This window comes from Nicotiana tabacum, chromosome 12, assembly GCF_000715075.1.
Source record: "Nicotiana tabacum cultivar K326 chromosome 12, ASM71507v2, whole genome shotgun sequence".
NCBI classification, from domain to species: domain Eukaryota; kingdom Viridiplantae; phylum Streptophyta; class Magnoliopsida; order Solanales; family Solanaceae; genus Nicotiana; species Nicotiana tabacum.
This window is the reverse complement of record NC_134091.1, coordinates 41,315,296-41,330,432: the sequence shown is the minus strand read 5'-3', so window position 1 is coordinate 41,330,432 and position 15,137 is coordinate 41,315,296. Positions and strand designations below refer to the sequence as shown.

The following is a 15,137-nucleotide window of genomic DNA, read 5'->3' as shown; positions in this document are numbered from 1 at the left end:
CTATCTACGAATCTAGAATTGAACTCGAAAGTGGGAATTCTATATTGCATATAGGATTGAGTAGGGCAAGTTCTTGAACTCGGGCATCGGGGAACGGATTCGTAGTTAGGATAGACATATACCTAATTGCCTTGCTTGGTTGATTTACAGGAATTATAAATGCGTTCTTGTTGATTCTAACTCCATAGACATATAGGCGTTAGGTTAGCTTGAATAGGCGAGTAAGAACTCGACAGATTCTTATGAGCAATATTAACCCTGTCAACCAATAAGCTAGATAAATTAGTCGGTCAATTCAATTGAAGAATACAATATGATTGTTAGATAGCCCATAACCCTAGATCGTTTTCATTACATTGATATCATAAAAATCTGCTCTTTCTTTGTTCAAAGTTCATTATTTATATTTTTTATTTAATTAGTTTAGAATCAAATATTTTTAGGTTTAATTCTTGTTTAGATAATTATGATAGTCTAATTTAGTTAATAGTTAATCATAAGTCCTCGTGGGTTCGACATCCGACTTTTAGTCTCTTTATTACTTGACGACCGCGTATACTTGTGTGAGTGTGTTTGGTCGCAACACTATGTTGTTGTAACTGAATGCTGTTTTCACTGCATTGGCTGAAGTCTCAGTAATGTTTGTTGACAGTGTAAAATTGTATTATTAAAACTTGAATTGAGTCTTTAGAATGGTTAGTAATATGTATTGTCAGCACCATAGATTAGGGAAAGATAGTCTATTTGGTAAAGATCTTCCACATCTAACTGAACTCTCCTTTGTGTTCAACTTAGATGATTTACTAATTCTGGTGTTTCATCTCGAAGTACTTGCTCTTTCTTTGCTTTCTTCTTGTTACTTGTATGCGCAGTTCTATATATTTTGTTTAGTTCACATAACACATTTTATAAAGGGATAAAGTTCCGATTTTCCCTTCTACTGGTATATTATTTACATTGCCCCGTTGGACAAAATACTATGATATATTATTTATATTTATCCCGTTATACTTTTAGTCCCAATCAAACCCCTACCAATAACGCACTTTTTGGAATTGCCTCTACACCTAACAATCCCCCCTCTAATTCTTTGTCCATATCAGCATCCTAGTCAGCAGTTCCCGCCAAATTAAAAGTCTCCTATGTCTATAAACTTGACCCATTCTACCCACTTGATACTCATAGCCATTGGATTGAACGGGATGGTTGGGGTCCATGATGATATTCAATTAGAACAGATTTTTGATGAATATACAGCAAAAATTGCTTTTTTTCCAGTAAAATCACACTAACGTCCACTGAATCTTACTCATGAATTTTGAACTGCAGAACTCTAGAAACTGGAAACCCTTAATAGTAGGTTTTACTCCCTCCGTTCACTTTTACTTATCTAGTATTCTAAAAATAGATTTTTTACTTTTACTTTTATTCGTCACTTTTAACATATTAAGATAATTTTTTCCGTATTATACCTACAACATTAATTATTCATTTCAAATAATTTTCTCAAATCTATTAAAATTATAAATTAATTAATATGAACATCATCATAAATTATACACTTCATTTATTATTTCTTAAAAGGTATATAAAATGGGTAAAATTCAAAAATAGTCAGATTGACAAGTAATAATTAAAAAATAACCACAATTTTAAGAGTAATCGAAATTTAATCACTTTTTGTGTAAAGATATAATGAACGAAAATAATGTTCAAAATCCGAAAAATATTTCACCATAATATACTATAGTTCAAATTTTTTACACGTGATTATGCTGGAAGTTCATAAACATGCGCTCCAATCTCCAGTATATATTATGCTGAAACTTTTCGTGTTCTGAAGTTCCAACATATTATGCTGGAAGTTCAGACACATGTGTACATCTTCGATATATATTATGTTAAAACTTTTTGTGTGCGGGAGATGCTGAAAATTCAGACACATATGCACCAATCTCTAGTATATTATACTGAAACTTTCCGTGTTGCAACAAAATAATAACTATTTTTTAATAATTTTACAAATACTGACTATTTTTTATTACCGGTACGAAAACTGATTAGGCCGTGCTATTTTCACAAACAAAATCCATAGCGAACTAGTAAACGTGAATGGAGAGAGTATATTTGTCCAACTGACCACACTTCATTCACTTATTTAAAGGCACTACATATACCAAACAAACATATACACATAGCATGCACAAGGACTACAAAGCCAAACTCGCAACACACGTACTACAATACCCAAAGCCAAAAGACTAGTGATTTAAACAATATCTATAGCCCTAACATTTCTTGGAACCTCTTGTGTTTCCTTCTTGGGCACGTTCACAGTCAAAACTCCATGCTCAAGGCCACAACTTATGCCTTCGACGTTGGCATTTTCCGGCAGACGGAACCTCCTCTTGAAGCTGCCGCGGCTACGCTCTACGCGGTGCCACTTGTCTGTGCCTTGCTCTTCCTCTTTCACTCTTTCACCACTTATTTCAAGTATGTTGTCATCTTCAATCTGCACCTTCAGATCTTCTCTCTTCACCCCTGCCATTTTGAAAAGGCACTTAGCTTTAGCTTTACAAATACCAGCCTTACATAATTAAGGCACATAATCCAGTTCGCACATCTTTACTTTGCTAAAAGTTTTTTGTTATCTACGGTCTAATCCTTGAAAAACTTTGTGACTTCTCTCTCTTTGCTCATCTAGAAGTGGTTAATCTAGGATATCAATAAGAAGTATTCTTCTATGATACCAGCATATATCAAGTCATGGTCTGTTTTAACCAATTTAAACCCAAAAAGTAACATAAATTAAAATCGTTCACGACCCGTTTGAATGTAAGTATACTATTTAGACATCTGTAGGTATCAACATTTGCAAATACTAAAGTTCAGTATTTAAACTTCAAGAAAAAAAAATACTCCACTAAAGTACTGATATGAAAAATTATTTCATAGGAGTATAAAGACACTTAATTTGCACAAATCTTGAACTATTTTGAGTAAAATATATGTCCAAAGACAAACTTAAACTAAAATTCATGTCCAAAGACAATGAACTCCTTTCGTTTTGTCAAGCTTAAACTATTAAATTTTCTTTTAAAAAAAAACTCAGATATTAATTAATTAATAGAAGTCAAGACGCAAATAAGAAAAGACGTGCCCATCAAGAACACCCTATAGAGTGTCACACAACTAACTCAAAAATGTTGTCCACAAAAACTCATGAATTACAAAAGTTCTTCGTTATAAAAAAAGAAACTAGGATTTGATGCTTAACCAGGAAGGTCAACACGAAAAAAATGAGCATTATCAGTTTCACGCCAGTCCACATTAGCATGAGCTAAAGCAGAAACATCATCTTCGCCACCACGCCTCCACCCTAATCCACCAATGTTAAAAGGATCCCATATATCTGAAGCAAATGGGCTGCTAAATCCAACATCCCAATCTCTACGACGTCCACCACCCATCCATGGTCCTATTGAAGAAGCCATAATTTTTTCACAAGTAGGCTATCAAACTATTCTTCTTGCACTTAGTTCTTGATTATGAAATGGCCAGCTATATGTTAATGCATATATATTTGTCTGTGACAGAGGTATTTTATTGCTTGTGTCTTGCTGTCACTTGTATATGTGCTGGTTACTTCTGTTTTAAGCCACGTTTCCACTGTTAGGATACTATAAGTTCTTAACTGTAAGCCGTGTGACACCTACGTTTGAAGATGAACATGAACTAATTAATTCGACACTCAATTTTAGTTCCCGGCCCCTTACGAGTAACCTTTTTAAGTTGTCAAAATTATATTGAATCCCGCGGCAATAAGTTTAGCAAGAACGTTTACATGATTGAATTTGCTAAAATCTGAAATTTCCTTGATTTTATAAGCTATATTGGCACAAGAAAAAGAAAAAAATAAATAGACACCACATTGTTTATCATTAAATATCTACCCACGAAATTGATTAGAATATGAAGCTCGCAAATCGAAACCTTTGCACTATAATAAGGTTAGTTACCATAGTCACAACGTGACATCAAGGTATACCTTCCTAATTCCTATAATAAGTCTTTAGACCAAAGAAGGGTCTAACTGTTGGGAATAATGATATTCATTATTATTTGAGCCCTTATTGTTAGTAAAATTGGTAAATTTGTGTGTCAGCGGACAACAAATTTTAACATTTTATTTTTAAATTTGGTAGATATGATAAAGTTTTTCTCTCATTAAATTAAACAATATCGTAGCTTTTCATCTATTCTATTTTTCTTCCTTTATGAATAGTCCCCCCAAAATATTTTTCACGATTTTATTTTCTAATTTCAATTCAAATCACTACTAGAAATTCGGTAAAAACCGACCAAAAAAACCGATCAACGTTAGTCGGTAATTACAAAAAATCGACCAAAACGCGACCATTTACGTGTGGACGGTATTTTTGTGGTCGGAAAGGAATACCGACCAAAGTTGGTCGGAAATTAAATTCAAAAAAAAAACATTGCAAAAAAAACCGACCAAAGTTAGTCGGTTTTTTCCGACCAAAGTTGGTCGGTATTTTAATTATGTAAAAAAAAAATTCACCATCTGGGAATCGAACCGGGGTCTGTACTGTGGCAGAATACTATTCTACCACTAGACCATTTGTACATTTTGTTTTAAGACTGTCTTTTATTTGATTTATACTCTTTAATCGTATTTTCGCACGAAAATAACCGACCAAAGTTGGTCGGTTTTTTTAAATGACCCGCCGAATTAACCGACCAATTTTGGTCGGTTTTTTTAATATTAATTTTTATTTATATTAATTAAAAAACCGACCAAAGTTGGTCGGTTTCTTGAAACATAAATTTCGCGGGACTCAAAAATAGTTTTTCGCATTTTTGCGCCAAAGAAAACCGACCAAAGTTGGTCGGTTTCGTAAAAAAAAAAAAAAAAAATTGAAAAACCGACCAACTTTGGTCGGTTTTTTGGTCGGTTTTTTTACCGACCAAAGTTGGTCGGTCGACCTTGGTCGGTTTTTGCCGAATTTCTAGTAGTGAATTCTCTAAATTAGCTATCTCTTTTTTATCACATTTGATTGATTCATACATTAAGAAGCAAGTTTTTGTGTATCATCTTGTTTTAATTAAGAAATCCCATAGAGAAGTGTTACAAGATTCAAAACTCGATAAATAATGCGCTCACCCCTTTATCATTTTTACTTAATATTATATTCTTGTATAGGATAGAGTTCAATATCATGACGTGCGCTTAACACACACATCATGCACTGCACTCTAACCACTAGATCAAAGCAATGTAGGTTTTTTGGTATCATCATTGTATGAATTTTATGAAAGAAATTTAAGGGTCTTTTAATATATTTTGATAGGCCCACCAGTTCCGTTGAAATCATTGCCCAACGAACGTGCTATTCCACCAACTTCATTCACATTTGGTAACTGAATGACACATTCACTATCTTTAATGTTATTCATCATTGTTGTCTTATCTTAATTGAGTGTAACGACCCGATCGGTTGTTTTGAGAGTTGTAGCCTTGTTCCCCCATTTAGTGCTCATTTTGTACTTTATAGCTGTTATGTGACTTGTCGGGGTAGTCGGTTCGGGTCCAGTGTGATTTCAGAATGAAATGAGACACTTAGTCTCAAGGTTGAAAGTTTAAGTTAAAATGATTGACCGGATATTGATATGTGAGTAAACGACTCCGAAACGGAGTTTTGATGTTTTCGTTAGCTCTATTAGGTCATTTTGGACTTAGGAGCGTTTCCGGATTATGATTTGAAAGTCCGTAGTGGAATCATGCTTGAAATGGTGAAAGTTGAAATTTTTGAAAAGTTTGACCGGGAGTGGACTTTTTGATATCGGGGTCGGATTCCGATTCCGAAAGTTGGAGTAGGTCCGTAATATCATTTGTGACTTGTGTGCAAAATTTGGGGTCAATCAGATGTGATTTGATAGGTTTCGGCATCGTTTGTAGAAATTGGAAGTTTAAAGTTCATTAGGTTTGAATCTATGTGCGATTCGTGTTTTGATGTGGTTCGAGGGATCGACTAAGTTCGTATCATGTTTTAGGACCCATTGGTATGTTTGATTGAGGTCCCGGGGGCCTCGGGTTGATTTTGAATGGTTAACGGATCGATTTGAAGTTTGAGGGAAGTATTGAAGCTCACCAGCTTCTGGTGTAATCGCACATGCGGAGTGGGGAACGCGGGTGCGATCTCGCAGAAGCGAGAGGTGAACCGCAGAAGCGACCAGGGAGGAGGTGAGCAGAGGTCGCAGGTGCGAGGTCATTTCCGCACCTGCGATGCCGCATATGCGGTTGGGTATACGCAGAAGCGGAGTTGGGCTGGCCTGGGTAGGGCGCAGGTGCGAGGAATTTACCGCATCTGCGAGCCCGCAGGTGTGAGCGAGGCTCCGCAGATGCGGAATTGAGAGAGGGGCCTGTTTTCGCAGAAACGGATGGAAGGCCGTAGAAGCGGCTCCGCAGGTGCGGAACATGGAGCGCGGATGCGGGCCAGAGGAATTTAAGTGGCTTCCGCATAAGCGGGAAATTGACCGCACAAGCGGTTTCGCAGGTGCGGATATATGGCCGCAGGTGCGAAAAGCCTGGGCAAACTATTAAAAATAAGGGTTCGCGATTTTGGCTTCATTTCAAACATTTCAAGCACGGTTAAGGCGATTTTTAGAGAGTTTTCGAGGGAATTTTTGAGGTAAGTCCCTTGTGCTTATTGTTGATCAATAATATTGCCTCCCCATTGATTTTCCCACCTAGATTGTGTGTATTTAAGGTGTAGATTGGGAGTTTGAGGCTAGGGATTTGGAGAGTTTGATTTGGGGATTTGGGTGATGATTTGGTATCGGATTTTGATAAATTTGGTATGGATAGACTCGTGGTTGAGTGGGCTTTCGGGTTTGTGACTTTTATCGAATTTCGAGACGTGGGCCCGGGGGTCGGCTTTTGAGCCGATTTTTGATTTTGATTAATAACTTAGCATTTTCTTATAGAGTTGATTCCTTTAGCCCGTATTGATTTTATCGCTTTGTTTATGGTTAGATTCGAGGCATTCAGAGACCGTTTCGCAAGGCAAGGGTGTGTTGGAGTAGAGATTTGCTCGTATTGAAGTAAGTAGCGGTTCTAAATTTGATTATGAGGGTACGAAACCCCGTATTACGTGTCATGTATTTAGTTTTAAGGTGATACACATGCTAGGTGACGGGTGTGTGGGCGTGCACCGTAGGAATTGTGACTAGATCAATTCTATGGATTTGTGTATTTGAATAATTTGTTGTTATCAGTACATTTTTTCCACATATTAGAGAAATCGAACTATAAATCATGTTTTAACCATGTGTTAACACTGTAGGGACCCACAAAGGTCGTGCACATGTTGAATTATCTGCTAAATTGATGTTGTACTCGGTAACAATTTATTTGCATGTCATGTCTCAGTCTCTATTGTTCCTTGTTGATACATTGCATCTTTTCTGTTTGGGCTGATTTTCATGATTTCTGAGAGCCCGAGAGACTAGAGTGATTGATGACTGAGTGGGGTCGAGGGCCTGATTGTGAGATATTTATACTATGGCACGTGAGTTGTCCGTGCAGATCCAGATATCATACTATAACACTTGAGTTGTCCATGAGGATCCAGATATCATAATATAGCATGTGAGTTGTCCGTAAAGCACGTGAGTTGTCCGTGCGGATCCAGATATTAGATTATGTTACGTGAGTTGTCCGTACGGATTATAGCGCTTGGGCTGAAGGATCCCCTCCGGAGTCTGCACATACCCCAGTGAGCGTAGGTACCTATTGAGTGCGAGTGCCGAGTGCTGAGTGAATGTGAAGGTTGAGTGACTATGGCCCTGAGAGGATGCATTTGATTTCATTAGTGTTGCATTAACTGCCATGTATCATTGTTGAAATTTCTGAAAGATATTACACCCTGTTTCACTTGAACTGGTTAGGGAATAACTGTTGACCTAATTTATCGAACTTGAAAGCATGCCTACTTTCTTATGTTGAAATCACTGTAATTGAACTATAACTATGAAGCTCGTCACTACTTTCAGTTCTTTATTTAGTATTGTTACTTGCTAAGTTGGTTGTACTCATACTATACCATACATTTCGTGTGCAGATCCAGGTGTTCCCGGACACAGTGGGTGTTGATTTTCGCGCACAGTTGATCTTTTGGAGATTTCGAGGTAGCTGCCAGCGTTTTGCATACCTTATTTATCCTTCCCTATCTTTCCACTTATTGTATTTAGTTTCAGATTTTCATACACATTATTTTTCGGACTTGTGATGTATAGATGCTCATGTGCTCAGTGACACCCCGATGTTGGGAATTTCCGCGTCGTATTTTGAATTTTCTATCCCGTTTATGAGAAATTGTTATCATTTAAACTGTTTTAAATCCGTTTTGTGTTAAGTGTTGGAGTTATTTCATAAATTTCGGCTTGCCTAGTACCACGATAGGCGCCATCATGACAGGTTAGTCTTGCGTATCGGTACGGAGACGTATGTACTTATCTTCGAGAGGCTGCCGAACCCTTAGGAAATTTCACATTCTTGTATTCTTGTCATGCGAATTTGTTGTTCTAGTAACTAAACTTCTGTATCCTATTCTCTCACAGATGGTGAGGACACGTGCTACCGGACATGATGGACAACCACTAGTACCACCAGCTAGGGCCACAAGAGGTCGATGTCACGGTAGGGGCCGCAGTAGGGGTAGAGGTGCAGCTCGTACAGCAGTTAGAGCAGCACCTGAAGATCCACCAATTGCTCCAGCTCAGGAGCAAGTTTCAGATGTAGTTGCGCTAGTAGGGCCAGCTCAGGCACCAGCTGTGCCCATTGTGATTCCAAGCCTTCAGGTGGCATTGGCCCAGATATTGACAGTTTTCACTGGTCTTGCTCAGGTGGTTTCGGCTTAGGCCGCACCAGCCACTTCTCAGGCCGGGGGAGGTACTCATACCCCTACTATCCATACTTCAGAGCAGGCGGTGCAGGGACTTCAGACACCGGAGGTACTACCCGCCCAGCCGGTTGCAGCTGCTTAGGCCCATGTGGTCCCCGTTATGACTGATGATGAGCATAGGAGACTTGAGAGATTTGAGAGGCTTCGGCCTCTATCATTTAGCGGAGTTGAGTCGGAGGATGCCCGGGGCTTCTTGGACAAGTGCCAGCGGATGCTTCACACAGCATGTATTCTGGAGACCAGTGGGATCTCGTTCACTATTTTTCAGTTTTCTGGGGATGCTTCAGATGGTGAGAGGCTTATGAGAGGCGCATTCCGGTTGGTGCAGCACCACTTACATGGCAGGAGTTCTCCGTTCTCTTTTTGGAGAAGTTCGTGCCGCAGTCTCGCAGGGAGGAGTTGCGCAGACAGTTTGAGCAGCTTCGGCAGGATGGCATGTCTGTGACCCAGTACGAGCACGCAGTTTGGTTGGTTCCCACTGATAGGGAAAAGATCATAAGGTTCATTGATGGCCTCACGTATCAGGTGCAGTTGCTTATGACTAGAGAGAGGGTATCTGGTGCCACTTTTGACGAGGTGGTTGACATTGCTCGGCAGATAGAGATGGTTCGTATCCAGGTGCGGGGTGAGAGGGAGGCCAAAAGGCCTCGAGGTTCGGGCGGTTTCGGTGGTGTACCTTCTGGGGGACAGTCCTACACCAGTAGGGGTCGTCCTTATAGACCCACTCAGAAGACTCGTCCACCTCATCGTGGCGCATCAGCTAGCCACGGTTCTTACAGTGCTCATTCAGGCCAGTCTTTATTCAGTGCACTACCAGCGCAGAGTTCTCACCATGCCTCGTCCGCTCAGGCTTCTACAGGTAGTTCCTCGGGTTATCCGGAGCAGCAGTTCCGTCACAGGAGGGGTTGTTTCGAGTGCGGAGACTTTGGCCATATCAAGAGAGATTGACCTAGGTTGTTGAGTGGGACTACACAACAGAGTTCTCGGCCGATGGCACTAGCACCAGCAGTTACGCCACCCACTTAACCAGCTTGGGGTGGGCCCCAGGCATCTAGAGGTCGCCCTAGAGGGGGAGGCTGAGCAAGGGGCAGTCAGGACCGATTCTATGCTATCACTGCCAGACCAGATATTGTTTCCTCTGATGCAGTGATCACATGTATTGTCTTAGTATGCCACAGGGATGACTCTGCATTATTTGACCCTGGTTCCATTTATTCATATGTATCATCGTATTTTGCTCACTATCTAGATATGCCCCATGATTTCTTAGCTTCATCTGTCCATGTATCTAAGTCAGTGGGCGATACTATTATTATGGACCGTGTATATCGGTCGTGTGTAGTGACTATTGGGGGATTGGAGACTAGAGATGACCTCTTATAGCTTAGTATGTTAGACTTTGATGTGATCTTGGGTATGGATTGGTTCTCTCCATGTCATGTTGTTCTGGATTGTCACGCTAAGACCGTAACTTTGGCAATGCCGGGGTTGCCGAGGATCGAGTGGAGAGGTTCTCTAGACTATGTTCCCAATAGAGTGATTTCATATTTGAAGGCCCAACGGATGGTTGGGAAGGGTTGTTTATCTTATTTGGCCTTTGTGAGGGATGTTGGAGCTAATACTCCTGCTATTGATTCTGTCCCGGTGGTGCAAGATTTTTCGGATGTGTTTCCTACAGACCTGCCGGGCATGCCGCCCGACAGGGATATTGATTTTGGTATTAACTTGGCGCCGGACACTCAACCCATTTCTATTCCACCGTATCGTATGGCACCGGATGAGTTGAAGGAATTGAAGGAGCAGCTTTAGGAACTCCTTGATAAGGGGTTTATTAGGCCCAGTGTGTCGCCTTGGGCTGCTCCTGTCTTGTTTGAAAAGATGAAGGATGGTTCTATGCGAATATGTATTGATTATCGCCAGTTGAACAAGGTCACAATGAAGAACACATATCCATTGCCACGTATTGATGACCTATTTGATTAGTTTCAGGGTGCCAGGGTGTTCTCCAAGATCGACTTGCGTTCAACCTATCATCAGTTGAAGATTCGGGAGCCAGATATCACGAAGACTACTTTTATGACTCGGTATGGTCATTACGAGTTCCTTGTAATGTCATTTGGGCTGACCAACGCCCCAGCATCATTCATCCACTTGATGAACAGTGTATTTCAGCCCTATCTTGACTCCTTCGTCATTGTGTTTATGGACGACATTCTGGTGTACTCCCGGAGCCGGGAGGATCATGAGCAGCACCTGAGGACTATGCTCCAGACCTTGAGAGAAGAGAAGTTGTATGCAAAATTTTCGAAGTGTGATTTTTGGCTAGATTCAGTGGCATTTTTTGGCCATGTGGTATCGAGTGAGGGGATCAAGGTAGATCCAAAGAAGATTGAATCAGTGCAGAATTGGCACAGACCATCCTCAGCTACGGAGATTCGGAGTTTTCTGGGCTTGGCGGGGTATTACCGTCGATTTGTAGAGGGTTTCTCGTCTGTTGCGGTACCTATGACCAGGTTGACCCAGAAGGGTGCTCTGTTCAGATGGACAGAGGATTGTGAGGAGAGCTTTCAAAAGCTCAAGACTGCTTTCACTACAGCCCTAGTATTGATGTTGCCTACTGGTTCGGGGTCCTATACGGTATATTGTGATGCGTCGCGCATTGGTCTTGGCGCGGTGTTAATGCAGGAAGGTAGGGTAATTGCCTACGCGTCTAGACAACTGAAGGTGCATGAGAAGAACTATCCTGTCCACGACCTCGAGTTAGCAGCTATTGTTCATGCCTTGAAGATCTGGCGACACTATTTGTATGGTGTCCCTTGTGAGGTTTTCATCGATCACTGGAGTCTACAACATATGTTTAAACAGAAGGATCTTAACTTGCGGCAGCGGAGATGGTTGGAGCTGCTTAAGTATTATAACATCACCATCCTCTATCATCCCGGAAAGGCCAATGTAGTGGCTGATGCCTTGAGTCGCAAGGCGGAGAGTTTGGGGAGTTTAACATATCTACCAGCCGCAGAGAGGCCTTTAGCCTTGAATGTTCGGGCCTTGGCTAACCAGTTGGTCAGATTAGATATTTCCGAGCCGAGCAGAGTTTTGGCTTGTGTGGTTTCTTGGTCTTCTTTATATGATCGCATCAGGGAGCGCCAGTATGATGAACCTCATTTGCTTGTCCTTAAGGACACGGTTCAACACGATGATTCCAGAGATGTTACTATTGGGGATGATGGGGTATTGAGGATGCAGGGTCGGATTTGTGTGCCTAATGTGGATGGGCTACATGAGTTGATTCTTGAGGAGGCCCACAGTTCGCGGTATTCCATTCATCCAGGTGCCGCGAAGATGTATCAGGACTTGAGGAAGCATTATTGGTAGAGAAGAATGAAGAAGGATATAGCGGGGTTTGTAGCTTGGTGCCTCAACTGTCAGCAGGTAAAGTATGAGTATTAGAGACCGGGCGGATTGCTTCAGAGGTTAGAGATTCCAGAGTGGAAATGGGAGCGGATCACCGTGGATTTTGTAGTTGGGCTCCCATGGATTTCGAGTAAGTTTGATGCTATTTGGGTGATTGTGGATTGGCTGACCAAGTCCGCGCACTTCATTCCAGTTGGGACTACTTATACTTCAGAACGGTTGGTTGAGATTTACATCCGAGAGATTGTTTGCCTCCACGACGTGCCAGTGTCCATCACTTTAGATCGGGGCACGTGGTTCACATCGTAGTTTTGGAGAGCCATGCAGTGAGAGTTGGGTACCCAGGTTGAGTTAAGCATATCATTTCACCTTCAGACGGATGGACAGTCCGAGCGCACTATTCAAATATTGGAGGATATGCTACGCACTTGTGTCGTTAATTTTGGGGGTTCTTGTGATCAGTTTCTGCCACTCGCGGAGTTTGCCTATAACAACAGCTACCAGTCAAGCATTCATATGGCTCTGTATGAGGCTTTGTATGGGAGACAATATAGATCTATGGTGGGTTGGTTTGAGCATGGGGAGGATAGGCTATTGGGTACTGACTTGGTCCAGGATGCTTTGGACAAGGTTAAGATGATTCAGGAGCGGCTTCGCATGACGCCGTCCAGACAGAAGAGCTATGCCAACAAGAAGGTCCGTGATGTTGCTTACATGGTCGGGGAGAAGGTACTACTCAAGGTTTCACCCATGAAGGGTGTTATGAGGTTCGGGAAGAAGGGAAAGTTGAGCCCTCGATATATTGGGCCATTTGAGGTACTTTAGAGGATTGGAGAGGTGGCTTACAAGATTGCCTTGCCACCTAGTTTGTCGAGTGTGCATCCAGTATTTCATGTTTTTATGCTCCGGAAGTATGTCGGTGATCCGTCTCATATTTTGGATTTCAGCACAGTTCAGTTGGATGGTGATCTGACTTATGATGTGGAGCCGGTGGCTATTTTGGATCGGCAGGTTTGAAAGTTGAGGTCAAAGGACATAGCTTCAGTAAAGGTGGAGTGGAGAGGTCAGCCAATTAGGGAGGCTACTTGGGAGACTGAACGAGAGATGCGGAGCAGATATCCACACCTATTTGAGACTCTAGGTATGTTTCTAGACCCGTTCGAGGACGAACATTTATTTAAGAGGGGGATGATGTAACGACCCTGATAGCATCCTAGGAAGCTCAACTCTATTCAAGGACAAGGATGAAGCTTTGGAATCTTAAAAGATGGCCTTTAACAATATGCCAAGCTAAATAGTTGCAAAATAAGGCCATTAGACTTCAAGTGCAATTAAAGAAGCTTTTAATTGTGGAGGACGAGCTCAAGACCAAAGGAGATAAATTATACAAGTTTTACAATTATTTGGTGGCCCAAATTGAAGTCCAAGAGGAGGAAGATTGAGTCCCGAACTCGGCCCTTGAAATCTAGCGAAAGGGCACCCAGAAGAGCCCAAAATGAGCTTAAAAGAGGTCCAAATAGGGGTGTTTGAAATGGAGCCCAATTGGAGTCCAAACCAATGACCCAAACTAGTAGTTTTAAGGTCCAAATCTGCCCCAAAGGGATTTGGCCGTCTCCTACCTAATTTTGTGACTTTTCTTATTTCTTAGTAACTACCCTACCTAATTTTGATGACTTTGTTACCCCTTAGCAGCCCCCTACCTAATTGTAATGACTTTTTATGCCTTAGTACTCCTATAAATAAGGAGTTCTTCTCATTCATTGAGACACTTCATTATTGATTAAGTATATCATACTTTGAGAGTTCTTTTGAACCTTTGTTACTTGTGCTTTGAGATTTATCTTTCAACCTTTACTAGTTCATAGTTTAAGGTAGTAAGATTACTTCTCTATTATGATATCTTTGATTTCTTTGTGGTATTCTTAGAAGGCGATTAATACTAGTTATTAATTGTTGTCTCAAGTTACTCGTAAAGCGGTCAAGATCCGAATCTATTGTTTTGATTTGCTTTTAAGTAAAGGCGTTTGATTTCTTCAATAAATCAAGACGTTGTTGCTTTGATCTTGTCAAGGCTATAGAACTTGCGTTCGTGGAAGTTCTTGGAATTCTTTCCTTGAATTTTCCCATATCCTTTATTTTCTGTCATTTAGTTCTAGTTGCTCAATTCCTTATTGTTATTGTTTCCGCATTTACTTTTCAAATTCTTACTCTAGTTTGGATTCCCGACCTTGTCGTTATCAAGTGGTATCAGAGCGGTTCTATCAAGGTTTCGTTCTTGATAATTTTGGGGATTTCTTGAATACTAAGAGCAAAAAAAAAATAAGTTAAAAAGAAAAACAAAAAAAAACGAAAATTAATTTTTTAAAAAAAATTGCTTGCTCTCCAGGAACTTTCTTTTGTATCTAATTTGTTTCCAAAAACTATCAAAGGAAACAAGAAGAGGGGATCCCAGATTTCAAAGATAAAACAAAAATTTAATTTCTCTTACTCTTTCTAATCTAAATATATAATCAATTCCTTTTTGTTCGTGTCTAGTTTCAACCGAGCCTAATAATTTTAGAATTTGGTTCTTCTTTCATTTGTTCCTCAAAAATCTATATTTTACTACTAAGAACTTTATATGAGTTGGGTTTAACCATAAATCTACAAAGTATTTTGTTCAAAGGTTATTTTGAGAGGAAAAAAAGGCAAGAGAGGTGAGAGCATTATAGAGAAAAAGCCAAATTTGAGACATAC

The 15,137-nt window shown here is 40.6% G+C and overlaps 1 protein-coding gene across 1 annotated transcript; it reads right to left on the bottom strand.

The window, feature by feature from the left end:
- Window positions 1–2,126: 2,126 nt before the first annotated feature.
- LOC107793593 (16.9 kDa class I heat shock protein 1-like) lies at window positions 2,127–3,570 on the bottom strand. Its single transcript, XM_016615972.2, has 2 exons — window positions 3,278–3,570; window positions 2,127–2,541 (listed from the first exon to the last, which is right to left on the bottom strand). The coding sequence occupies exons 1-2, from the start codon at window positions 3,492–3,494 to the stop codon at window positions 2,270–2,272; spliced, it is 489 nt and encodes a 162-aa protein (XP_016471458.1). The 5' UTR covers window positions 3,495–3,570; the 3' UTR covers window positions 2,127–2,269.
- Window positions 3,571–15,137: the final 11,567 nt, after the last annotated feature.

Excerpts from the sequence above, each read along its gene's own strand:
- LOC107793593 (XM_016615972.2), bottom strand. The coding sequence starts at position 3,494 with ATGGCTTCTTCAATAGGACCATGGATGGGTGGTGGACGTCGTAGAGAT. Across the intron at positions 2,542-3,277 it reads TTTTCGTGTTGACCTTCCTG|GGGTGAAGAGAGAAGATCTG; the intron begins GTTAAGCATCAA and ends TCAAAATGGCAG.